General features: G+C 37.5%; 2 protein-coding genes across 2 annotated transcripts in view; both read right to left on the minus strand.

Moving 5' to 3' along the window:
- Nucleotides 1–556: 556 nt before the first annotated feature.
- LOC308439581 (tyrosine-protein phosphatase non-receptor type 12-like) lies at nt 557–2754 on the minus strand (the record flags this gene model as incomplete). The annotated part of the gene is given in 4 exon segments (XM_080941455.1): nt 557–641; nt 643–760; nt 763–1107; nt 1110–2754. Coding segments are annotated over 4 exon segments (2193 nt in total).
- A 3260-nt stretch (nt 2755–6014) lies between these two features.
- DTHD1 (death domain containing 1) overlaps nt 6015–26980 on the minus strand; it is a gene marked incomplete at both ends in the record, with an annotated part of 106195 nt that continues 85229 nt past the window's right edge. The window contains 2 exons of the mRNA XM_080938278.1: nt 6015–6337; nt 18817–18874. Coding sequence (XP_080794404.1) covers nt 6015–6337; nt 18817–18874 — 381 coding nt within the window. The remainder of the gene's footprint in view (nt 6338–18816; nt 18875–26980) is intronic.

Below are 26980 nucleotides of genomic sequence, written 5' to 3' on the forward strand. Positions count from 1 at the left end.
TACAATTTACAAAATGTATTATTATTACAATCTTTGATCTCTGATGCTGGCTGCATAAATCCAGCAAGTTTGAAATTCAGAAACTTTTCTAAAACTTCAGGGCAAATAATTTACAAGTAAGATTACACAAAGACTTAGACCATGCAGAAATTCTTCCATCTTCTGTTAATAATATTTTAGGACTTCAACTTTATCAAATCATATACCTACTTGCCCTGTACACATACAAAATAACGTATACATGATAAAACACCAAAAGAGTAGTCCTTTAACTCAATTTATCATAAAAGTATTACTATATTAACAGATCTACAAGCAGCTTGTAACAGGGTTAAGAGACATTAAGGCAATAATACTTGAAGTTACAAAATAAACCATATGTAATACTTTTTCCTAAGTGTAGTATAAGGCAGGTAGATGGTCCCAGCAAAAAATATTAAGGTAACAATCTAAACTGCTCTCAGTCCCACATTTTAAAGATGGAATACAATAAATCTGGCTTTCGGTGGCACTTGAATTCTCCAGTATAATTTAAAGTGTCTTTTAACTCCCTGAATCATGTCCATTCTGAAGGTGGAACTCTTGGTCCTTTAGGTTTTCCACGGCGATTACCAAAACCAATATCTGTGACTTCTGTTGGACTCTGTTATTTCACCTTTCTTGTCACTGAAAGTAGGTGGACAGTCTGTACAAGCCTCTGTGTGGATAACCCCTGTATCATGTTTTTCATTTCCAGAGGTTATGGATCCTTCGGATTCTACTCCTGACTCGGAAGTTCATACCATTCAGATCTTGCAGGCATATCTGATAACACAAAAGACTCAGGAGTTCGTTCAGGTAAGGGAGGAGGTGACTCTTCACTAACATCAGCATCTTTCTCAGCACCTGAATGCCACGGTCCTGCTACTTCCTGTCTGGCAATGGACACTGGCAGTACTTTCCTAGTGCAAGCATTCTCAGCACTACTGGCAGGAGACACTGTGGCACTTGCTGTTGAAATGTTAGTTTTGTTCCTGGTCACAGCACCGTCAGAGTTCTCTTCATCTGGGTCTGAGTCATCAGAGTGAAGAGGGTTGGTAAAGCTGAGAGGAGCTCTCAATAGAGGGAGCTGTTATGGTGCTCCGTAAGATCGTGGGCTTCCTCTTCTGCTGTGGAGTTTGGTGTGGAACTCACAGTTTTTAGAGTTTGAGAGTGATTATCTGGGGATTTGCCTTCGGGTGAGTCAGATACAGGTGTGGCATTTTCAGGTCCATGAAGTGACCACGTTACATGTCCTTTCTTATCGAGGGGCAAGCAGTCTGGCCGTGGAGGTGTGTGTGAGTTCTTCTGGGACGCTTCTGAAGAACCAGGAGCTTTGTCTGAACATGCTGCACTGCAGTCCGCACAGGAGCTCTGAGACACGTCATCAGCTTTCAGATCACCTGAACTTAGCCCCTGGACCTTAGAGGCTTTGTAAACTACAGAAGTGGAAGCAGACTTAATTTTAACTGCATGTCCCCTATTCAAGAGTGTGTTCCCCTCAAAACTTTTGGGCCCTTCTTGGAGAGGGACTTTCTTAATCTCAAAACTTAAATTTCGCTCTAAATTTTTATCTATGTGCTCAATAGCTGGTTCACTTTTCCCAGTTAGGTCCGCTGACTTATCATAGTTTCTGTTGAGGTCCGTTGGGTGTTGCTCTGGTGAAGCCATGTGCAGCACTGGCTTTGGATGGTACCTGTCACTGTCCTGCCACACAGTGGTAATGGTTGGGAAGGCTGAAGGCGGAGACTGCGTCAGGATGGGTGGCACCGGGTGAGGTTCTGGTGGCTGGAGTATTTCTTCCTTGGCATCCCCTTCTACAAGGCAGCTTCGCATCCTTGGAGGCTTTGGAAGAAGAGAATTTTGTTTGTCACTGTCAGTGGAATTGACCATATTTCCAGTGGTAATTTCACTACTGTCAGTGATTTTCTGCGCTCCATGGATTTCATACAGTTGTAGCTGTTTTTCAAACAGCTGGGCAATAGCTCTATGAACAAATTCATACTGCTCCTTTGTTTGCACTGCAGAGTGCCTTTGTGCTCTCATTTCTTGTATTAAATTAAATACATTAAATTCCTCTGGAATTTTCCCTGCTTTCAGTAAGTTCCACGTGTAATCTATGGCACAAATGGCTCCTGTTCGCCCACAGCCTGCACTGCAATGAATACAAATAGGCACATCCTCATGCTCTTGGAATCTCTGCATTAAGCTTATCATGTCCAGAATAGAGTTGAATGACGAAGGAACGTCATGGTCTGGCCAGTTCACGTAATGAAACTGATAGAGCCGTCGGGATTCATTTTGAAATTCAAGTAAAAGTGTTCGAATGAAGTAGTCTGTTCTTGCTTGTTCATTCTCACAAGAAATTTTAAACGGTGCAAATGTTATAGGATCTTCTCCACACAAAAGCCAGTAACACTCACACTTTTTCCTTCCCATCTCAAATTCTCTACAGGCCATTACGATGATCACAACATTATACTCCCATATCATCCTCCAGAAGTCTATGACTGTATTTGCCAAAGGCACTTGGGTTGCCACGTATGCTTTTGGCCCATACACGCCCTTAATAATATTTGCATTGATATAATCTGAATCTTGGGAAGGAGTCTTCAAAGTCAACTTGGCTGTGATCAACATGAAGTCCCGGACGAAGTTGTCTTCCCCATTGTGGTCCGGACTCTTCATGGCCTGGACCCTCTGGATGAACCTCCTCAGGATCTTCACTTGCTCCATCCTCCCGTGTCCTCCCCCCTCCCCCCCTCCCCCCCCCCCCCCCCGCCCGCCCGCGCGCCGTAGCGCCCGCTCTGTCTTCCCCAGCTGGCTCTGGCCCGCCCTCCCTCCCCGCTGGGCGAGGCGGCTGCGGCTGCGGCCGCACCGGCCTGGCTCCCCGCGCAACTTAAAGAGCAGCGCCGCTTTCCCCACTATGAGGCGAGCCGCGGGCTAGCGCCGGCCCCAAACCCCAGCCTGCCCCATCCTCCTTCCCCGCCCTCCTCAGACGCCGCCGCCTCAAGAACAGGGCTCTCAGTTCGCCCTGCCCCCTTCCCGGTTCTGCCTCCCTCCCACCCCCCACCAGCAGCCGCAGCCGCCTCTCTCCACGGGCGCGCCCCCGCCCGAGAAATGTTTTAATAATAGGAAAACTATGTTGATGTGTATGAAAGGATGAATGTATTTCCCTTTCAGAGTATAAGTTCAAATGTATATGAAAGAAAAAGTTATAGGGCAAGAGTAGCCTTTGTAAGAGGAAGAATGTGTGAAAATTTAAGTGTGTAGGTAAATGTGTGTTTGTTTGTGTGTGTTTGAGGATGTACATGTTTAATATGCACATGGAATGTGAGGGTAGATTATATGTGACAAGATTTGCTTGTAGGTCTATGTGGAAATGTGTAAGTAGATTTGAGAGTATGCCCATGTGTGCACGTGGTTACGTATATAAAAATTTGTAGGAATAGGTGAAAGACAGTATTCAGATGCACATCAGATTCTCAGATAGGTGTAAGAATGTGAAGTAAATGATATGTTAAGAACAGGATTGTGAGAGGTGTGAAAAGATGTATGCATATAAATAAGTGTGTATGTGTATGTGATGTGTGGGCATGTATGTATACATGCGTGTATGCACATTTATATGTGGTATATGCGTATATGTATGTGTGTGTGCTTGTGTGTGTCCATATTTGTGTATATGGTGGGTGTGGGCATGTATGTGTGTGTGATGTATATGTGTGAATGCATACATGTTTGCATGTGTCTCTGTGTGGTGTATGTGTGTATGTTTTGTGTATGGTTTGTGTGGACGTGTGTGTTTGTGATTTATATGTGTATGCATGTTTGTATGTGTATGCATATATTGTATGTATGTATATATGTGTTCATGATGTATATGTGTATGGTTTATGTGCGTTTGTATGCATGTGTGTGTAGACAATGGGGAGATGTATAGGGTTAGGGAGATGATCAAGTGAGGTCATGTATACTATAAGCCTTATGTGTTTTTGGGAGTTATTGGACCATATATATGAATGTACAAACATAAATCCATACAATTAGGATGAAAATATTTTTCTTGGAAGAGATAGACACAAGAAATAACCAATTAATATCAGAAATAGTGATATTTAGTGGTAGAATAAAAGAAACATGAGATCTTACTAGAGTCAGAAAAGCAACAAATATTTTATTTTGTTCTGTTCACTCTCAGAACATAAAATAGATATTGTTTTTTGTGAGTTCTGTAAAATAAAAATCTGGATTAATAAGCAATTTCTTGATTAATAACATATAAGACAGTAATTGTGACTATCTTGGGGAAACCCTTACCATGCTGTCTGGGTAACTTTCCTTCTTGTCATTTCTCTTCTGTTTTAATGTTTATGCTGATACCTACTTTCAATTACCTTTAGTAAATGCCACCTCTATTTAATGATGGTTCACCATGAAATTCTTTCCTATGTTGAAGCCATGAACTCCAGTTTGACCTACATCCAGATCCATAATGAAGGGAACATCTCAGACTGCTAAGGAGGACAGAATATGTTGTGCATCCCTTTCCTGCCCCCACACTTATGCAATAAGATTTCTCTTAGCTAAAAAACAAAACAAAACAAAACATTTTTAAGTAGTTGAAAGAGGCCTTGGATTACTTTACACAACTTCATTTTTTCTGTATAGCTTTATTTCCCTAATAATAAATATAAAAATTCATCAATTCCAGTGTCCTTTTGACAGTAAGTGACTGATGTAATTTATTGTAAGGGTTTCCGTTTTCTAAAATTGACTTGTTGTTTTACATGGCTCCCTTTACTTCACTTTGTCACATGTGGGCATCTGTTGTGCCTGAAATTGGTTGCTTGGAGTCACAAACAACTAACTTAATTTTATATAATAATTGTTTAGAAGTCGTTATCTATAGTATATCTTCACTTCATATCTAGAAAACAACTTTAGCTATGGAAATGTAAATTGGACAAATTCTATTGCAAATGCCATTAAGCCTAGCTGAACCCTTGGTGCTATTGGCCCCCAAAAGACACATCAGTTATTTTTGATGGTCCTGACATACAAGGGTGTCTTTGGTTGTCTGATTAAGCTTCTGTTAGGGATTGGTTCTAATATTTTGTATTAATCTGGCCTCCAAAATCGGCAATCTGCTTGTTCAAAAGTTGAAGGTCTTTGTCTCTAGTTGGTTTCTGATTGATCATTAAAGAGCCAATGGCCAATAATTGGACAAATAGACTGAGGCAGGATCTTTGGTTTTGCATAGTCAAGGAACTGGAAGGAAAGAGAGGAGATTTGCCATGATTCTGAAGGAGATGGATCTATTTAGAATTGTAAAAGGAAGATCACCCAAATTGTAGGTGAGAAGAAATGTGCCCTTAAACATCCTGGGCAGCAAACACTAGGGAGCCACCCAGAAGGAGACAGGACAACAAAGGTATAGAGTAAGAGGACAGTAAACCAGGATAACAGAAGAAAGTGGTGCTAGCAACAGGGAGGATTAGAATTGCCCAACTTTTGAGCTAATCAAGACATTTAAAATTAACTCGAGTCTCTCTCTCTCAATCTCTCTCTCTCCCTCCCTCCCTCCCTCCTTCCCTCCCTCCCTCCCTCCTTCTCTCTCTCTCTTCTCTCTCTCTCTTTATCCCTCCCTCCTCCCTCCCTTCCCTTCCAATCCCTCCCCTCCCTCTCCTTTCATCTCCCCCTCACTCCTGTGTATGTGTGTGTGTGTGTGTGTGTGTGTGTGTGTGTGTTGTATTTTCGAATCCAGAGGGCTCTGACAGATGGTTGGCATCTTGACCCACTGGGAGCCAAAGCATTATAACTAACTTGCTGCTAAGCTGTTACAAGGTTCTCCTTTGTTTCCACCCATTTTCCATTAGCAAGTCTATGGAATGGATTTGCTTCAAACAATCTCACTCAGTAACTGGGAAACAGTGACACTCAATCTTTAAAACCCATGAGCCCTTTTAAGTGGTAAAGGAATAGTGAGCACACCTTTAATCAGCAGCCACATCAAACCAGGGCTGCAGTTCTGTGAACACCTTATGTTCCCATTTAAATTTGAGCTCTTCTGCGAGATCACCCCGGCCCATCTTGCGGAGATGGCGAGCCAGGAGACGAATTTTGTCAGTGGAAGTAGGGAGTGATCTTTTCCAGAAGAAAAGGAGTTCTTGGATCTGCTCTGTCAGATCATCAGGATGCTTGAGTTTGATGAGCTGGACTGTGCTGCGGCGCAGGGGGAGGGACGCAGCGAGGACCTCAGCACCTTCTTCAGAAAGTTCCTCTGCCAGCCAGTGAAGCAAATTATCCCAAAGGGCATCTGTGAGGACACATGTAAGATTACGTAAGTACAATAAAATTAGGACCTTTGCTCAGGCATGTGCTGATCTAACTCTCCTCACCAGCTCACATAAAATCTATGAGACTACCCCATAGGCTGCTGAAATTTTGTGAAGACCAAATATCATATGAGGGTACCAGTGTCTGCAGAGGCTTAGTGATGTGAATGTTCTTAAGAACCAGAAGTGATTCTTAAAACGATTTTCATGCCCCATCCACACAATGTGATGGTGTCTCTGGGGTATATGCCCAGAAGTGGAGTAGCTGGGTCTTCAGGTAGTATTATGTCCAATTTGCTGAGGTATCACCAGACTGATTTCCAGAGTTGTTGTATTAGTTTGCAACCCCACCAACAGTGGACAAGTGTTCCTCTTTCTCCGCATCCTTGCGAGCATCTGTTGTCATCTGAGTTTTGGATCTTGGCCAATCTGACTGGCATGAGGTGGAATCTCAGGGTTGTTTTGATTTGCATTTCCCTGATGGCTAAGGATGTCCAGCACTTCCTCAGATATTTCTCAGCCATTCGATATTCCTCAACTGAGAACCTTTTGTTTAGTTCTGTACCCCATTTTTTAATAGGGTTATTTGATTCTCTGGTGTCTAGCTTTTTGAATTCTTTGTATACCTTAGATATTAGGACTCTATCTGATGTGGAGTTGGTAAAGATCTTTTCCCATTCTGTTGGCTGCCATTTTGTTTTCTTGACAATGTCCTTCGCCTTACAGAAACTTTGCAATCTAATTAAGTCCCATTTGTTAATCTTTGACCTTAGAGCTTGAGCCATTGGTGTTTTGTTCAGAAAATTTTCTCCTGTGCCTATATGTTCTAAAGTTTTCCCTACTTTCTCATCTAATAGTTTCAGTGTATCTGGTTTAATGTGGAGATCTTTGATCCACTTACACTTAAGCTTTGTTCAAGGAGATAAGAAAGGGTCTATTTTCATTCTTTTGCATGCTGAGTGTCAGTTGGACCAGCTCCATTTGTTGAATAGGCTGTCTTTTTTCCATTGAATGTTTATGGCTCCTTTGTTAAAAATCAGGTGACCATATACATGAGGGCTCATTTCTGGATCTTCTATTCTATTCCATTGATCCACATGCCTATTTATGTACCAGTACCATGCAGTTTTCAGGACAATTGCCTTGTAGTATAGCTTGAGGTTAGGAATAGTGATTCCTGCAGATGTATTCTTGTTGTTGAGGATAGATTTCGCTATTCTGGGTCTTTGGTTGTTCCAAATGAAATTGCACATTGATCTTTCCAATTCCATGAAGAACTGTGATGGAATTTTGATGGGGATTGCGTTGAATCTGTAGATTGCTTTTGGTAGGATGGCCATTTTTAAAATGTTGATGTTTCCAATCCATGAGCAAGGGAGATCTTTCCATTTTCTGAGATCCTCCTCAATATCCTTCTTTAGAGGTTTGAAGTTCTTGTCGTACAGGTCCTTCACTTGCTTAGTTAGAGTCACACCAAGGTATTTCATAGTTTTTGTGACTATTGTGCAGGATACCTTTTCCCTAATTTCTTTGTCCACATGTTTGTCCTTTGAGTCTAGGAAGGCTACTGATTTGTTTGAGTTGATTTTGTATCCAGCCACTTTGCTGAACTTGTTTATCAGCTATAGGTGTTCTCTGGTGGAATTTTTGGGGTCACTTAAGTACACTATCATGTCATCGGTAATGAGTGATGTTTTTATCTCTTCCTTTCTGATTTGTATCCCCTTGATCTCCTTTTGCTGTCTAATTGCTTCAGCCAGGACTTCCAGTACTACGTTGAATAGGTAGGGGGAGAGTGGGCAGCCTTGTTGAGTCCCTGGTTTTAGTGGGATTGCTTCAAGTTTCCCACCATTAAGTTTGATGTTGGCTGTTGGTTTGCTGTATATTGCTTTTATTATGTTTAAGTATGGACCTTGGATTCCTGTTCTTTCTAGGACTTTTAACATGAAGGGGTGTTGAATTTTGTCAAATGCTTTCTCAGCATCTAGTGAGATGACCATGTGATTCCGTTCTTTGAGTTTGTTTATATGGTGGATTACATTGATGGATTTCCTTATTCTAAACCATCCCTGCATCCCAGGGATGAAGCCTACTTGGTCATGATGAATGATCATTTTGATGTGTTCTTGGATTCGGTTTGCAAGGATTTTGTTGAGTATTTTAGCATCAATGTTTATAAGTGAGATTGGTCTGAAGTTCTCTTTCTTTGTAGGGTCTTTTGTGGTTTAGGCACGAGGGTTATTGTAGCCTCAAAAAATGATTTGGGTAGCATTCCATCTGATTCTACCTTTTGGAAGAGTTTGGAGAGTATTGGTGTTATATCCGCGATAAATGTCTGATAAAATTCTGCACTGAACCTGTCTGGACCTGGGCTATTTTTGGTTGGGAGGCTTTTGATGACTTCTTCTATTTCTTTAGGTGTTATAGGGTTATTTAGATGGTTTACTTGGTCCTGGTTTAACTTTGGGATCCTGTATCTGTCTAGGAATTTGTCCTTTTCCTCAGGTTTTCCAATTTTGTGGAGTATAAGTTTTTGTAGTAGGATCTGTTGATTTCTGAATTTCCTCAGTTTCAGTTGTTATGTCTCCACCTTCCTTTCTGATTTTGGTAATTTGTATACTCTCTCTTTGCCCTCTAGTTAGTCTGGCTAACTAGAGGGGTTTATCAATCTTGTTGATTTTCTCAAAGAACCAACTCTTGGTTTTATTGATTTTTTTCAATGGTTCTTTTTGTTTTTATTTGGTCTATTTCTGCCCTAATTTTGATTATTTCTTGCCGTCTACTCTTCTTGGGTATATCTGCTTCCTTTTTTTCTAGGGCTTTTAGCTGTGCTGTCAGGTTGCTGATGTAAGCTCTCTCAAGTTTCTTTTTGGAAGCACTTAGGGCTATGAGTTTTCTTCTCAGTACTGCTCTCATTGCATCCCATAGGTTTGGGTATGTTGTGTTTTTGTTTTCGTTGAATTCTAGAAAATCCTTAATTTCTTTTTTTATTTCTTCTTTGACCCTGCTATCGTTTAACAGAGCGTTGTTTAGTTTCTATGTGTATGTGGGCTTTTTGTTGTCTTTGTTGTTGTTAAAGACCAGACATAGACCATGGTGATCTGAGAGGATGCATGAGAGTATTTCAATCTTCTTATATCGATGGAGGCTCATTCTGTGTCCAATTATGTGGTCAATTTTCGAGATGGTGCCATGGGGGCTGAGAAGAAGGTGCAATCTTTTACTTTATGATGATAAGTTCTGTATATATCTATTAATTCTAGTTGGTTCAAAGACTCTGCTAGGTTTGCAGTGTCCTTGTTCAGTTTCTGTTTCTATGATCTGTCCATTGGTGAGAGTGGGGTACTAAAGTCTTCCACTATTATTGTGTGGGGTCAAATGTATTTTTTGAGATTTAGTAGGGTTTCTTTTATGAATGTGGGTGATTTTTTATTTGGAGCATATATGTTAAGGATTGAGAGTTCCTCCTGACAGGTTTCCCAGGTAATGATTAAAAAGTGTCCTTTCTTATCTTTTTTGATAAATTTTGGTTGGAAATTTACTTTATTCGATATTAGAATAGCCACTGCAGCTTGCATCTTGGGGCTGTTTGCTTGGAAGTTTTTTTCCTACCCTTTTACTCTGAGATAGTGTCTGTCTTTGTCTCTGAGATGAGTTTCCTATATGCAGCAAAAGGCTGGATTTTGTTTATGTATCCAGTCTGATAGCCTATGTCTCTTTATTGGGGAGTTGAGTCCATTTATGTTAATAGATATGAAGGAATAGTTGTTTCTGTTTCCTGCCATTATTGCCTTTGTGGGTTGAGTTGTGTCTGTGTCTTTTTCTTCTTTTGGTTTTCTTGTTTAGGAGTTTTCTTGTTTTCAATAGGCTGTATTTTCCCTCATTGTATTGGGTTTTTCACGTAGAATTTGTTTTAGTGCTGGGTTTGTGGTCAGATATTGTGTAAATTTTGATTTGTCTTGAAATATCTTCATCTCTCCATCTATGGTGATTGATAGTTTTGCTGGGTATAGCAGCTTGGGCTGGCACTTGTGCTCTCTTAGGGTGTGCATGATGTCTGTCCAGGCTCTTCTAGCTTTCATAGTTGAGAAATCGGGTGTGATTCTGATTGGCCTGCCTTTATATGTTACTTGTCCTTTTTCCCTTACTGCTTTTAGTATTCTTTCTTTGCTTTGCTCACTTGGTGTTTTGACTATTATTTGTCGGGAGGTATTTCTTTTCTGGTCCAACCTATTTGGAGTTCTGAAGGCTTCTTTTATGCTCATGGTCAACTTATTCTTGAGATTAGGGAAGTTTTCTTCTACGATTTTGTTGAAGATATTTACTGGGGAAGGCAAAGGCCTGGGAGGAATATACTTGGTTCATTTTACTTGACCAAAGATGATAAGATATAGCACTTCTAAGACATAAGGCATTACCTCACATTACAGGTAGCTTAAGTTACCTGTAATCATCATCTCATGTTTTGTTTACTTAAACAATAAAAATGAGAAATGTTTTGTGCTAGTCCTGAGCACAGAAACCTGGAGTTTCCTGGTGTAATCCCACTCAGATCTTTGAAATGAATCCATCATTCTAGACTTAGCCTTGCTCATCATGGAAAAGATCAACAAGTCAAGTCTAATACCATCTATGATTAATCTTCCATTTGGAGGCTTGGTGGTACTTGGAATTTTCTAACATACATAAAGAGAACCTTTGACTCTTGTACAATCTGATGGTCATTGACAATATCAGGCATTATGCTTTTATTTGAATCTCAAATTCTTTAAAAGTTAATTTTCTGAGCTTTCACTTACTACATTTGTGAACTACATTTGTTCTCCTTTAAAAAGTACCTTCTTGATAAAATATATAATATTGACTTTTACTTCTATTCTCTACTCAATGCAGTTCAGAAGTGCCTGCATTTTCTGCACTAACCCATAAGGATTACTAATCAGGATTCGGTTCCATTTCTGGTTGACTTGATTGAGAGTGGAGAATAATCTGAAAGGTTTTACCATAATAAGTCTTATGATTAGTAGATGTAACATTATCAAATACTATATGTAAAAGCCAAAATATAATAAAATTGTCAAATCTTATCTTTTGCATCTTTGTTAGGTAGCTACATATTTGTTTTTATGCAACCTAACTGATTATGAATAACCAGGACTGAATATTTTTTCTCTGTTTTCAGATTCCAAAATGCAGAGCATTATACTATGAAACTTACTGTTTTGTTTAAAAAAATACACACCTCAGTTTCACATCTGCAGACATCTAAAGTTGGCCTTCACTAATGACACTAAATACTGATAACTTAAAGTCAGAATTAGCCTCTGTTTCCACCCGGTGACTTTAGGGTGGAGATCAGGGCTCAGCCCATCTGCCACCTGGACCAGTGGAGATCCAGGGACACAGACCAGATACAAGGGAAAGGCAAGAACATATCACTGACAACAAGATGGCAAGAGGAAAGCAAAAGAGTATATCCCAAGGAAACCAAGACAACCTGGCAACACCAGAACCCAGCTCTCCTATAACAGCAAACATTGGAATGCCAAACACTCCAGAAAAAGAAGATGCAGACCTGAAATTATACCTCAAGATGCTGATAGAGATACTTAAACAAGAACCAGAAGAAAGGCCAAAAGAATCAGAAGCTTTTAAAGAGGAAACAAGAAAATCACTCAAAGAACTCAAAGAACTAGAGGAAAACAGAACCAAAGAGATGAAGGAATGGAAGATGGAATTTAAAACAAAAATTGACACAATAAAGAAAACACTAAAAAGGATAACCCTAGAGGTAGAACACCTAAAACAGAAATCAGGAGTCACAGAAGCAAGAATATCAAATAGACTACAAGAGATGGAAGAGAGAATCTATAGGGCAGAAGACAACATTGTAAACATAGACAAAACAGACAGAGAAGATGCAAAAAACAAAAAGCTCCTAACCCAAAATGTCCAGGAAATTCAGGACAAAATGAGAAGAAAAAACCTAAGGATAATAGGAATAGAAGAGGGAGAAGAGTATCAACTAAGAGGCACAGTAAATATCTTCAGAAAATTGTAGAAAAAAACTTTCCTACCCTTAAGAATGAGATGACCATGAGCATAAAAGAAGCCTTTAGAACCCCAAATAGCTTGGACCAGAAAAGAAATACCTCCCGACACATAATAGTCAAAACACCAAGTGCCCAAATCAAAGAAAGAATACTAAAAGCAGTAAGGGAAAAAGGTCAGGTAACATATAAAGGCAGACCAATCAGAATCACACCCGATTACTCAACAGAGATTATGAAAGCTAGAAGAGCCTGGTGAGACATCATGCAAACCCTAAGAGAACACAAGTGCCAGCCCAAGCTGCTATACCCAGCAAAACTATCAATCACCATAGACAGAGAGATGAAGATATTTCAAGACAAATCTAAATTTACACAATATCTGACCACAAACCAAGCACTTCAATGAATTATAGGTGGAAAACCCAATACAATGAGGCGAACTACATCCTAGTAAAAACCAGAAAACTCCTAAGCAAGAAAACCAAAAGAAGAAAAAGACACAGACACAACTCAACCCAAAAAAGCAATAATAGTAGGAAACAGAAACAACTATTTCTTGATATCTATTAACATAAATGGACTCAACTCCCCAATAAAGAGACATAGGCTATCAGACTGGATACATAAACAAAATCCAGCATTTTTCTGCATAAAGGAAACTCATCTCAGAGACAAAGACAGACACTATCTCAGAGTAAAAGGGTGGGAAAAACTTCAAAGCAAACATCCCTAAGATGCAAGCTGGAGTGGCTATTCTAATATCAAATAAAGTAAATTTCCAACCAAAAGTTATCAAAAAAGATAAGGACACTTTTTACTCATTACAGGGGAAATCTGTCAGGAGGAACTCTCAATCCTTAACATATATGCTCCAAATAAAAAAGCAACCACATTCATAAAAGAAACCCTACTAAATCTCAAAAAATACATTTCACCCCACACAATAATAGTGGGAGACTTTAATACCCCACTATCTCCAATGGACAGATCATGGAAACAGAAACTGAACAAGGACACTGTAAAACTAGCAGAGACTTTGAACCAACTGGAATTAATAGATATCTACAGAACATATCATCCTAAAGTAAAGGAATACAACCTCTTCTTATCACCCTATGGAACCTTCTCGAAAATTGACCACATAATTGGACACAGAACTAGCCTCAATTGATATAAGAAGATTGAAATACTCCCATGCATCCTCTCAGACCACCATGGTCTATGGCTGGTCATTAACAACAACAAAGAACAAAAAGCCCACATAAACATGGAAAGTAGACAACGCTCTGTTAAACTATAGCAGGGTCAAAGAAGAAATAAAGAAAGAGATTAAGGATTTTCTAGAATTCAATGAAAATGAAAACACAACATACCCAAACCTATGGGATGCAATAAAAGCAGTACTGAGAGGAAATCTCATAGCCCTAAGTGCTTTCAAAAAGAAACTGGAGAGAGCATACATCAGCAACTTGACAGCACAGCTAAAAGCCCTATAAAAAAAGGAAGCAGATACACCCAAGAAGAGTAGATGGCAAGAAATAATCAAAATTAGGGCAGAAATAGACCAAATAAGAACAAAAAGAACTATTGAAAAAATCAACAAAACCAAGAGCTGGTTCATTGAGAAAATCAACAAGATTGATAAACCCCTAGCCAGACTAACTAGAGGGCAAAGAGAGAGTATACAAATTAACAAAATCAGAAAGAAAAGTGGAGACATAACAACCGAAATTGAGGAAATTCAAGAAATCATCAGATCCTACTACAAAAACCTATACTCCACAAAGTTGGAAAATCTGGAGGAAATCCACGATTCCTAGACAGATACAAGATCCTAAGGTAAAACGAGGACTAAGTAAACCATCTAAATAATACCATAACACCTAAAGAAATAGAAGTCATCATAAGGCTCCCAACCAAAAAACCTCAGGTCCAGACGGGTTCAGTGCACAATTTTTTCAGACATTTATTGCCAACATAACACCAATACTCTCCAAACTATTCCACAAGATAGAATCAGATGGAATACTACCTAACTCATTTTTTTTAAGGCTACAATAACCCTCGACCTAAACCCCACAAAGAACCTACAAGTAAAAAGAACTTCAGAACAATCTCACTTATGAACATTGATGCAAAAATACTCAACAAAATCCTTGCAAATCGAATCCAAGAACACATCAAAACAATCATTCATCATGACCAAGTAGGATTCATCCCTGGGATTCAGGGATGTTTTAATATACCGAAATCCATCAACGTAATCCACCATATAAACAAACTCAAAGAACAAAATCACATGGTCATCTCACTAGATACTGAGAAAGAATTTGACAAAATTCAACACCCCTTCATGTTAAAAGTCCTGGAAAGAACAGGAATCCAAGGTCCATACTTAAACATAATAAAAGCAATATACAGGAAACCAACAGCCAACATCAAACTTAATGGTGGGAAACTTGAAACAATCCCACTAAAATCCGGGACTCGACAAGGCTGACCACTCTCCCCCTACCAATTCAACATAGTACTGGAAGTCCTAGCTGGAGCAATTAGAGAGCAAAAGGAAATCAAGGGGATACAAATCGGAAAGGAAGAGATAAAAACATCACCCTTTGCCGATGACATGATAGTGTACTTAAGTGACCCCAAAAACTCCACCAGAGAACACAAACAGCTGATAAACAAGTTCAGCAAAGTGGCTGGATACAAAATCAACTCAAACAAATCAGTAGCCTTCCTATACTCAAAAGACAAACATGTGGAGGAAGAAATAAGGGAAAAGGTACACTTCACAATTGTCACAAAAATTATGAAATACCTTAGTGTGACTCTAACTAAGCAAGTGAAGGACCTGTACGACAAGGACTTCACCTCTAAAGAAGGAAATTGAGGCGGATCTCAGATATGGAAAGATCTCCCATGCTCATGGATTGGAAAGATCAACATTTTAAAAATGGCCATGCTACCAAAACAATCTACAGATTCAACCCAATCCCCATCAAAATTACAACACAGTTCTTCATGGAATTTGAAAGATCAATGTGAAATTTCATATGGAACAACAAAAAACCTAGAATATTGAAATCCATCCTCAGTAACAAGTAAACATCTGTGGGAATCACTATCCCTGACCTCAAGCTATATTACAAGGCAATTGTGCTGAAAACTGCATGGTACTGGTACTGAAATAGGCATGGGGATCGATGGAATAGAATAGAATATCCAGAAATGAGCCCTCATGTATATGGTCACCTGATTTTTGACAAAGGAGCCATAAACAGTCAATAGAAAAAAGACAGCCTATTCAACAAATGGTGCTGGTCCAACTGGCACTCAGCATGCAAAAGAATGAAAATAGACCCTTTCTTATCTCCTTGTACAAAGCTTAAGTGTAAGTGGATCAAAGATCTCCACATTAAACCAGATACACTGAAACTATTAGATGAGAAAGTAGGGAAAACTTTAGAACATATAGGAACAGGATAAAATTTTCTGAAGAAAACACCAATGGCTCAAGCCCTAAGGTCAAAGAGTAACAAATGGGACTTAATGAGATTACAAAGTTTCTGTAAGCCAAAGGACATTGTCAAGAAAACAAAACAGCAGCCAACAGAATGGAAAAAGATCTTTACCAACTCCACATCAGATAGAGGCCTAATATCTAAGGTATACAAAGAACTCAAACAGATAGACACCAGAGAATCAAATAACCCTATTAAAAAATGGGGTACAGAACTAAAGAAAAGGTTCTCATTTGAGCAATGTCGAATGGCTGAGAAACATCTAAGGAAGTGTTCGACATCCTTACCCATCAGGGAAATGCAAATCAAAAGAACCCTGAGATTCCACCTCACACCAGTCAGATTGGCCAAGATCCAAAACTCAGATGACAACAGATGCTGGCGAGGTTGCGGAGAAAAAGAACACTTCTCCACTGTTGGTGGGGTTGCAAACTAGTACAACAACTCTGCAAATCAGTCTGGCGATACCTCAGAAAATTGGACATAATACTACCTGAAGACCCAGCTATTCCACTTCTGGGCATATACCCCAGAGACACCTTAGTACACAACAAAGATATATGGACCACAATGATTATAGCAGCTCTATTTATAATAGCCAGAAGCTGGAAAGAACCCAGATGTCCTTCAGAACATGAATGGATACAAAAATTGTGGTACATTTACACAATGAAATACTACTCAGCCACCAGAAATAATGACTTGACTAAATTCTTAAGAAAATGGCTGCATCTAGAGAATATCATCCTGAGTGAGATAACCCAGTCACAAAAGAACAGACATAATATGCAGTCACTGATATTGGGATGCTAACCCCAGAGGCTCACTCTGCCCCAGAAACAATTCACTGACTGTATGAAGTCCAAGAAATAAAGAAAACAAAATCAAACAAAACCAAAAAGTCTTTATACAACAAGAAAACTTTGACTATTTCCGTGTTATATTTTGTTTTACATGTACTTTATGCTCATTGTAACTATTAGGTTTTCAATGCATACTATCAAACCTTTAAAAATATCAAGTACTGACTAAAAATATATTCATACAGTTTTATGTAAAAATTATTTTAAAATCTGAAAAAAGGTACTGACAAAAATGTATAATTTTATGCAAAAAATGCTTAAGATCTGTACATTTATCTTTGTTTTGTAAAATAAAGTTGTTAAAAAAAAGAAAAAAAAGAAAACAAACAAAACCCAGAAAAAAAAAAAAAAAAAAAAAAAAAAAAAACTAAGATCTCCACATTAAACCAGATACACTGAAACTATCATAGGAGAAAGTAGGAAAAACCTTAGAACACATAGGCACAGAAGAAAATTTTCTGAACAAAACACCAATGGCTCAAGCTCTAAGGCCAAATTTAACAAATTGGACTTAATGAGATTGCAAAGTTTCTGTAAGGCTAAGGACATCGTCAAGAAAACAAAAGGCAGCCAACAGAATGGGAAAAGATCCTTACCAACTCCACATCAGATAGAGGCCTAATATTCAAGGTATACAAAGAACTCAAGAAGCTAGACACCAGAGAATTATACAACCCTATTAAAAATGGGGTACAGAGCTAAACAAAAAGTTCTTAATTGAGGAATATTGAATGGCTGAAAAGCATCTAAGGAGGCGCTGGACATCCTTAGCCATCTGGGAAATGCAAATCAAAACAATCCTGAGATTCCACCTCACACCAGTCAGATTGGCCAAGATTCAAAACATAGGTGACAACAGATGCTGGCAAGGATGTGGAGAAAGAGGAACACTTCTCCACTGTTGGTGGGGTTGTAAACTGATACAACCACTCTGGAAATCAGTCTGACGATACCTCAGAAAATTGGACATAGTACTACCTGAAGACCCAGCTATTCCACATCTGGGCTTATACCCTAGGGACACCTTAATACACAACAAAGATATATGCACCACAATGTTCATAGCAACTCTATTTATAATAGCCAGAAGCTGGAAAGAACCCAGATGTCCTTTCGTAGATGAATGGATACAAAAATTGCGGTACATTTACACAATGGACTACTACTCAGCCTTCAGAAACAATGACTTAACCAAATTCTTAAGAAAATGGCTGCATCTATAGAATATCATCCTGAGTGAGATAACCCAGTCACAAAAGAACAAACATAATATGCAGTCACTGATAGTGGGATGCTAACCCCAGAGGCTTTTACTGCCCCAAAAACAACTCACAGACTGTGTGAAGTCCAAGAAAAAAAAGAAAACAAAACAAAAGTACAAAAAAAAAAAGTTTTGCTCAATCCTTACCCACCAAGAACACATTGACAAATTCTGGGTTACACCCTGTATTACATGTACTGTTTGCTCATTGTAAAAAAAAAAAATCTTTACACACCAAGAAAACTTTGACTATTTCCAGGTTACATCTTGTTTTACATGTACTTTATGCTCATTGTAACTACTAAGATCTTAATCACACTGTCAAACCTTTAAAAAAGAAAACCAAGTACTGCCAAAAATGTATTTCATACATTTATGCCAAAATGCTTAAAATCTGTACATTTATCTTTGTTTTTTCAAATAAAGTTGTAAAAAAAAAAGAAAGTCGGAATTAGAGTTAAACAGTTTTGCAATAGTGCAAAACTATAGTGCATTTATCAACTTGAGAATTTTTTGCCATCTGAGCAAAACATTTTCTAAAGTTCATATTTTATGAGTTTCAGTGCAAGTTTAATCATATGTACATTTGAAAATGCTATTTTGGATTATATGTACATTAATTCCCCTGGAAGTGCATTGGTAAACTTTCAAGCAATGATAGTGTCACTCTCTAATTTCTTTTATATAAAAGGACTCAGACATATGTAAACTATAAAACAATAAAAATATTATAGCAAAGACAGAGCCAAGAGTCCTTACCTATAGGTTCTGTAGAAACTCTTTTGGTGCTCTGTGGACGGTTGATTACTTTTTCATGCTATTCAGAGAAAAAGAAGCAGAATAAGTGGAGAAAATTACCCACTGATGAACAAGCTACAGTCTCCACCCAAATCTCACCCTTTTTGTACAATATGTCATTTGCATACCTTGTAAACTTAAACTTTGTGTGTATGTGTCTGAGTGCTCAGCAGCTGTTTTCCTGTGATAGGGCAAGGTACAGTGACCCAAAATGTTTCAGGAAATTTACACTTAGTAATAAATATTTAAGTATTTCCATAGAAATAATATGAGTTCCAAACAAATTTAAAATTGAAGATCATTACAATTAAAGATTATATAATTAGATGATATTTAATACAAGTGGGCTAGGTACTGGGCTCCAACATTCAACTCATGGCTTGTTACCTATCAGGGAATCAAACCATAGTTTGGGTGAATGAGTTAATGGATTAATAAATGGTGGAGATAAGAATTCATAAAACCAGTTAAGTTGTTATGTGTTTATGTTTAAAACAATTATTTCCCCCAAAATTAATCATGTAATTAGTCATTACTTTATGAAACTAGCTGAAAAACAGTTTGTATGCAGGTAATGTGGAAGAGTGAGAACTGGCACAGGGGGCAAAGCAAAAATATCCTGGTTTGGACAACTAATTATAGGATGAGACACATGGTTCCTATGAAGGTTTTGTCACCTCAGTCTCTGTGAATGTAATTTATTAAATCCCATATTCCACAATCTTGATCACAAAAGTTCATTAAAATTTCACTTGTAGTGACACAAACTATAAATGAACAAGTTGTTCTTAAACAAGTAAAAAACAGATCAAAATTATAAAAACAGTGTTTACTAAAATATAAAGGAAAATAATTAAAGAATTAAAAGGGATAAAATTAAAACAAGCAACAGCTTTTAAATAAGAGTGATATAGGATGTTATGCAAACTGCACATTCTGGTTTCCCTTAGGTCATATTCTTGAAATGACAGAACTTTTTTTTTTCAAAACAGAAAATATTACTAGTGATTGGTGATAGGTAAGCATCAAAGAGATATTATTATAAAGATGTCTTTGTCATAATAAACTAGACCTGTAACTTGATGGTATAATGGGTATGTAATTCATAAAGCTATTAAATGGCACAGAGCTACACCTAGACATATATAATGTCACCTTCCTGACTTTCACAGTATATTATAGTCATGTATGATGTGACTCTTGAGGAAAATCAAAGAAGGTATATGTCTGTATTAACTTTCTAATTTCCTGCAAATCTACAAAGTTTTTCTTTACTATTTCTTTGTTTTCTAACACTAAGGTAGAGTTACACTGCCAACACCCCAAATTAAAAATCAAACAAACAAAAACACTACCTTACAATAATAATACAAGAAAGATAAACTACTATGTGTTACTAAGGCACATCCTATGTACTTAATACAGCCTGTTCACTGAATCTGCCTACTTAATTTGTAGCATAGTTTTCATAGAAGTTCTATGGAAGAATATAAAACTAACATTAAGTTTCAATAGGAGTAGATTAAGAAATGAGTTATGTTCAAGTGTATTATACTGTAGCACTTCAATCAAAATCAATGTGGATATATCAACTATGTAATAGACCCTTGAAAACTGTTTATGCTAATTATCTTTGTATGTTGGTAATCACAAAACTATTTTACTAATTGTAATATAAGGATATGTGTGTAAAAGATAGATGATAGATAAATAGATAACTGTTATCCTACTGTTTTATAGATTCTAGAATTGAGTCCTCCTAATTGTTAGTCATTCATGGCAATGAAATGAAGACAGAGAGAAACTGTAATGGTAATGAATTTCAAGTGACATGGCTCAGGGCTGTTCTTGTCACATAATGAATACTCAGTAGAAATCATTCAGTTTTGGAGAAATGGCTGTCAGTTTTGCATATATAATGTGTTTCTACAGCACAAATAATCTAATATAGAGATTGGTGTTCAAATGTACATCTCTAATTATAATGCAAGCAGAAGCATGGGTAGAAAGAAATACTACTTCAGTCAATGTCACTGTTGCACAGTAGCATCACAAATAGTTACCCTACACTGTTTTTCAGAGCAGCTATAAAGTATTGTAGAACATCTAATTTCTGAAAGTACTTTGGTCTAAAACAAAAAAAAAAAAAAAAGATTTCAATTGTCAGTCAGGAATTTTATCTATGGTAATGGGCTGTAGAGGAGCTTATGATAACATGTTCACTAGAAAGCCACTATTACTAGAGAAACACATGGGTGAGAACAAAGGAAAAAGGCATGCATCACAAGCAAGAGCCTATTATGGGCTGGATTTAGTTACATGCTTGGTGATATTATGCTATCCTTGCATTCTCCCAGCCTAAATGATTGAATGTGGGTCACAGTTGAGAACACAGCAAAGATGACAGGGGTGAATCAAGAATGATAACTGCTAAAAACCAACAGGAAACTTTAAAACAGAATATTTCAAGAAAGTTAAACCATTATTCCACAAATATTTTAAATGATGAAATAAAAATAATAAAATAAAAATAAATTTTTATTTTTATTTTTATTTTTTATTTTTTTAAACTTTATTTTAAAAAACAAAGATAAAAGAAAAAATTTTAAACATTTTTGCATAAATGTATACAAATACAATAGTGTCAATGCTCGAAATATTTCTTTTTTTTTTAAGGTTTGATACTCTGCATTAAGGTCTTACTAGTTACAATGAGCAAAAAGGACATGTACAACAGGGTGTAACCTGGAATTAGTCAACGTCTTCTTGGTGTGTAAGGATTGAGCATGATTATTTTGTTTTGTTTTCTTTTTTTCTTGAACTTCACACAGTCTGTGAGTTGTATCTGGGGCAGTCCGAGCCTATGGTATTAGCATCCCAATATCAGTGACTGCATATTATGTCTGTTCTTTTGTGACTGGGTTATCACACTCAGGATAATATTCTATAGATGCAGCCATTTTCTTAAGAATTTGGTTAAGTCATTGTTTCAGATGGCTAAGTAGTACTCCATTGTGTAAATGTACCACAATTTTTGTATCCATTCATGTTCTGAAGGACATCTGGGTTCTTTCCAGCTTCTGGCTATTATAAATAAGGCTGCTATGAACATTGTGGTACATGTATCTTTGTTGTATATTGGAGTGTTTCTGGGGTATATGCCTAGAAGTGGAATAGCTGGATCTTCAGGTAGTACTATGTCCAATTTTCTGAGGAATCGCCAGACTGATTTCCAGAGTGGTTATATCAGTTTACAACCCCACCAACAGTGGAAAAGTGTTCCTCTTTCTTCACATTCTCGCCAGCATCTGCTGTCTTCTTAGTTTCGGATCTTGGCCAAGCTAACTGGTGTGAAGTGGAATCTCAGGGTTGTTTTGATTTGCATTTCCCTGATGGCTAAGGATGTCGAACACTTCCTCAGATGTTTCTCAGCCATTCGACATTGCTCAATTGAGAACCTTTTGTTTAGTTCTGTACCCCATTATTTAATATGGGTGTTTGATTCTCTGGTGTCTAGCTTTTTGAGTTCTTTGTATACCTTGGATATTAGGCCTCTATCTGATTTGGAGTTCGTAATGATCTTTTCTCATTCTGTTGGCTGCCATTTTGTTTTCTTGTCAATGTGCTTAGCCTTACAGAAACTTTGTAATCTCATTAAGTCCCATTTGTTAAACTTTGACCTTAGAGCTTGAGCCATTGGTGTTTTGTTCAGAAAATTTTCTCCTGTACCTATGTGTTCTAAGGTTTTCCCTAAGTTCTCCTCTGATAGTTTCAGTGTATCTGGTTAAATGTGGAGATCTTTGATCCACTTACACTTGAGCTTTGTACAAGGAGATAAGAAAGGGTATATTTTCATTCTTCTACATGCTGAGTGCCAGTTGGACCAGCACCATTTGTTGAATAGCTGTTCTTTTTCGATTGAATGTTTATGGCTCCTTTGTCAAAAATAAGGTGACCATATAAGTGAGGGCTCATTTCTGAATCTTCTATTCTATTCCATTGATCCACGTGCCTATTTCTGTACCAGTACCATGCAGTTTTCAGCACAATTGCCTTGTAATATAGCTTGAGGTCAGGGATAGTGATTCCCACAGATATTTTCTTGTTACTGAGGATGGATTTCACTATTCTAGTTCTTTTGTTATTCCAGATGAAATTGCACATTGACCTTTCCAACTCAATGAACAACTGGGTTGGAATTTGGATGGGGATTGCATTGAATCTGTAGATTGCTTTTGGTAGGATGGCCATTTTTAAAATGTTGATCCTTCCAATCCATGAGCATGGGAGATCTTTCCATTTTCTGAGATCTTCCTCAATTTCCTTCTTTAGAGGTTTCACTTGCTTAATTAGAGTCACACCGAGGTATTTCATAGTGTTTGTAACTATTGTGAAGGGTATCTTTTCTCGAATTTCTTTCTCCACATGTTTGTTCTTTGAATATAGGAAGGCTACTGATTTGTTTGAGTTAATTTTCTATCCAGCCACTTTGCTGAACTTGTTTATTAGGTGGAGGAGTTCTCTGGTGTAATTTTTGGGGTCACTTAAGTACACTATCATGTCATCAGCAATGAGTGATGTTTGTATCTCTTTCTATCCAATTGGTATCTTCTTGATCTTTTTTTGCTCTCTAATTTCTCCAGCCAGGACTTCCAGTACTATGTTGAATAGGTAGGGGGAGAGTGGGCAGCCTTGTTGAATCCCTGGTTTTAGTGGGATTGCTTCAAGATTCCCACTGTTAAGTTTGATGTTGGCTTTTGCTTTTCTGTATGTTGCTTGTATTATGTTTAGGTATGGACCTTGGATTCCTCTTCTTTCCAGGACTTTTAACATGAAGGGGTGTTGAATTTTGTCAAATGCTTTCTCAGCATCTAGTGAGATGACCATGTGATTTTGTTCTTTGAGTTTGTTTATATGGTGTATTACATTGATGGATTTCAGTATATTAAATCATCCCTGCATACAAGAGATGAAGCCTACTTTTTCATGTTGAATGATCATTTTGATGTGTTCTTTGATTCTGTTTGCAAGGATTTTGTTGAGTAGTTTTGCATCAATGTTCATAAGTGAGATTGGTCTGAAGTTCTCTTTCCTTGTAGGGTCTTTGTGTGGTTTAGGAACAAGGGTTATTGTAGCCTCAAAAAATGAGTTAGGTAGTATTCCATCTGATTCTATCTTGTGGAATAGTTTGGAGAGTATTGGTGTTATGTCCACAATAAATGTCTAATAAAATTGTGCACTGAACCTGTCTGGACCTTAGCTTTTTCTGGTTGGGAGGCTTTTGATGACTTCTTCTATTTATTTAGGTGTTATGGGGTAACTTAGATGGTTTACTGGCCCTGGTTTAACTTTAGGATTTTTTATCTGTTTAGGAATTCATCCATTTCTTCCAGATTTTCCAGTTTTGTGGAGTATAGGCTTTTGTAGTATGATCTGATGATTTCTAGAACTTCCTCAATTTCAGTTGTTATGTCTCCACTTTCCTTTCTGATTTTGTTAATTTGTACTCTCTCTCTTTGCCCTTTAGTTAGTCTGGCTAGGGGTTTATCAATCTTGTTAATTTTCACAAAGAAGCAGCTCTTGGTTTTGTTGATTTTTTTAATGGTTCTGTTTATTTCTATTTGGTCTATTTCTGCCCTAATTTTGATTATTTCTTGCCGTCCACTGCTCTTGGGTGTATTTGCTTCTTTTTGTTCTAGAGCCCTTAGCTGTGCTGTCAAGTTGCTGATGTATGCTCTCTCCAGTTTCTTTTTGGAAGCACTTAGGGCTATGAGATTTCCTCTCAGTTCTGCTTTCATTGCATCCCATAGGTCTGGGTATGTTGTGTTTTTATTTTCATTGAATTCTAGAAAATCCTTAATTTTTTTTCTTTATTTCTTCTTTGACCCTGCTATAGTTTAACAGAGCATTTTCTAGTTTCCATGTGTATGTGGGCTTTTTGTTCTTTGTTGTTGTTAAAGACCAGCTGTTGACCATGGTGATCTGAGAGGATGCATGGGAGTATTTTAATCTTCTTATATCGATTGTGGCTTGTTCTGTGTCCAATTACATTGTCAATTTTTGAGAAGGTTGCATGGGGTGCTGAGAAGAAGGTGTATTCTTTTACTTTAGGATGATATGTTCTGTATATATTTATTAATTCCAGTTGGTTCATAGTCTCTGCTAGTTTTACAGTGTCCTTGTTCAGTTTCTGTTTCTATTATCTGTCCATTGGTGAGAGTGGTATATTAAAGTCTCCCACTATTATTGTGTGGGGTGAAATGTATTTTTTGAGCTTTATTAGGGTTTCTTTTATGAATGTGGTTGCTTTTTTATTTGGAGCATATATGTTAAGGATTGAGAGTTCCTCCTGACAGATTTCCCGTGCAATGAATAAAAAGTGTCTTTCCTTATTTTTTTTTGATAACTTTTTGTTGGAAATTTACTTTATTTGATATTAGAATAGCCACTCCAGCTTTCTTCTTGTGACTGTTTGTTGGAAGTTTTTTTCCCAACCTTTTACACTGAGATAGTGTCCGTCTTTGTCTCTGAGATTACTTTCCTGTATGCAGCAGAATGCTGGATTTTGTTTATGTATCCAGTCTGATAGCCTATGTAGTGAGATATCCATGTTGTTTTTTTCATTGAGTTTGTTTATATGGTGGATTACATTGATGGATTTCCTTATATTAAACAACCCCTGCATTCCAGGGATGAAGCCTACTTGATCATGGTGAATGATCGATTTGATGTGTTCTTGGATTTGGTTTGCAAGGATTTTGTTGAGTATGTTTGCATCAATATTCATAAGTGAGATTGGTCTGAAGTTCTATTTCTTTGTAGGGTCTTTCTGCGGTTTAGGAATGAGGTTTATTGTAGCCTCAAAAATGAGTTAATAGTGTTTCATCTGATTTTATTTGTGGAATAGTTTGGAGAATATTGGTAGTATGTCATCAATATATGTCTGATAAAATTCTGCACTGAGTCCATCTGCACCTGTGCTTTTTTTTTTTTTTTTTTTTTTTGGGGGGGGGAGGCTTTTGATGACTCCTTCTATTTCTTTAAGTATTATGGGATTATTTAGATGGTTTACCTTTCCTGGTTTATCTTTGTTATCTTGTATTTGTCTAGGAATTCATCTATTTCCTCCAGATTTTCCAGCTTTGTTGAGTATAGACTTTTGTAGTAGGATCTGAGGATTTTTTGAATTTCCTCAGTTTCAGTCGTTATTTCCCCACTTTCCTTTCTGATGTTGTTAATTTGGATATTCTCTCTTTGCCTTCTAGTTAGTCTGGCTAAGGGTTTATCAATTTTATTAATATTCTCAAAGCACCAGCTCTTGGTTTTGTTGATTCTTTGAATGGTTCTTTTTGTTTCTATTTGGTCTATTTCTGCCCTAAGTTTGATCATTTCTTGGTTTCTACTCCTCTTGGGTGTATCTGCTTCCTTTTGTTCTAGAGCTTTCAACTCTGCAGTCAGGTTGCTAGTGTATGCTCTCTCTAGTTTCATTCTGGAAGCACTCAGAGCTATGAGTTTTCCTCTCAGTACTGCTTTCATCCTGTAGGTTTGGGTATTTTGTGTTTGCCTGTTTATTGTAGTCTAGAAAATTTTTAATTTCTTTCTTTATTTCTTCTTTGACCCTGCTATCATTTAATAGAGCATTGTTTTATTTCCATGTGTATATGGGCTTTTTGTTGTCTTTGTTGTTATTAAAGACCAGCCTTAGAGCATGGTGATGTGAGAGGATGCATGGGAGTATATCAATAATTTTATATTTATTGAGGCTCGTTATGTATCCAATTATGTGGTCAATTTTCCAGAAGGTGCCGTGAGGTGCTGAGAAGAAGGTTTATTCTTTTGTTTTATGATGATATGTTCTGTAGATATCTATTAATTCCAGTTCGTTTAAAGTCTTTGCTAAGTTTACAGTGTCCTTGTTCAGTTTCTGTTTCTGTCATCTGTCCATTGGTGATAATGGGGTATCAAAGTCTTCCACTATTATTGTGTAGTGAGAAATTTATTTCTTGTGCTTCAGTGTGTTTTCTTTTATGAATATGGGTGCTTTTGTATTTGGACCATATATGTTAAGGATTGAGAGTTCCTTCTGACAGTTTTCCCCTCTAATGAGTAAAAAGTTTTCTTCCTT

The sequence above is a fragment of the Micromys minutus genome, assembly GCF_963924665.1.
Source record: "Micromys minutus genome assembly, chromosome: 1".
In the NCBI taxonomy this organism is placed as follows: Eukaryota; Metazoa; Chordata; class Mammalia; order Rodentia; family Muridae; genus Micromys; species Micromys minutus.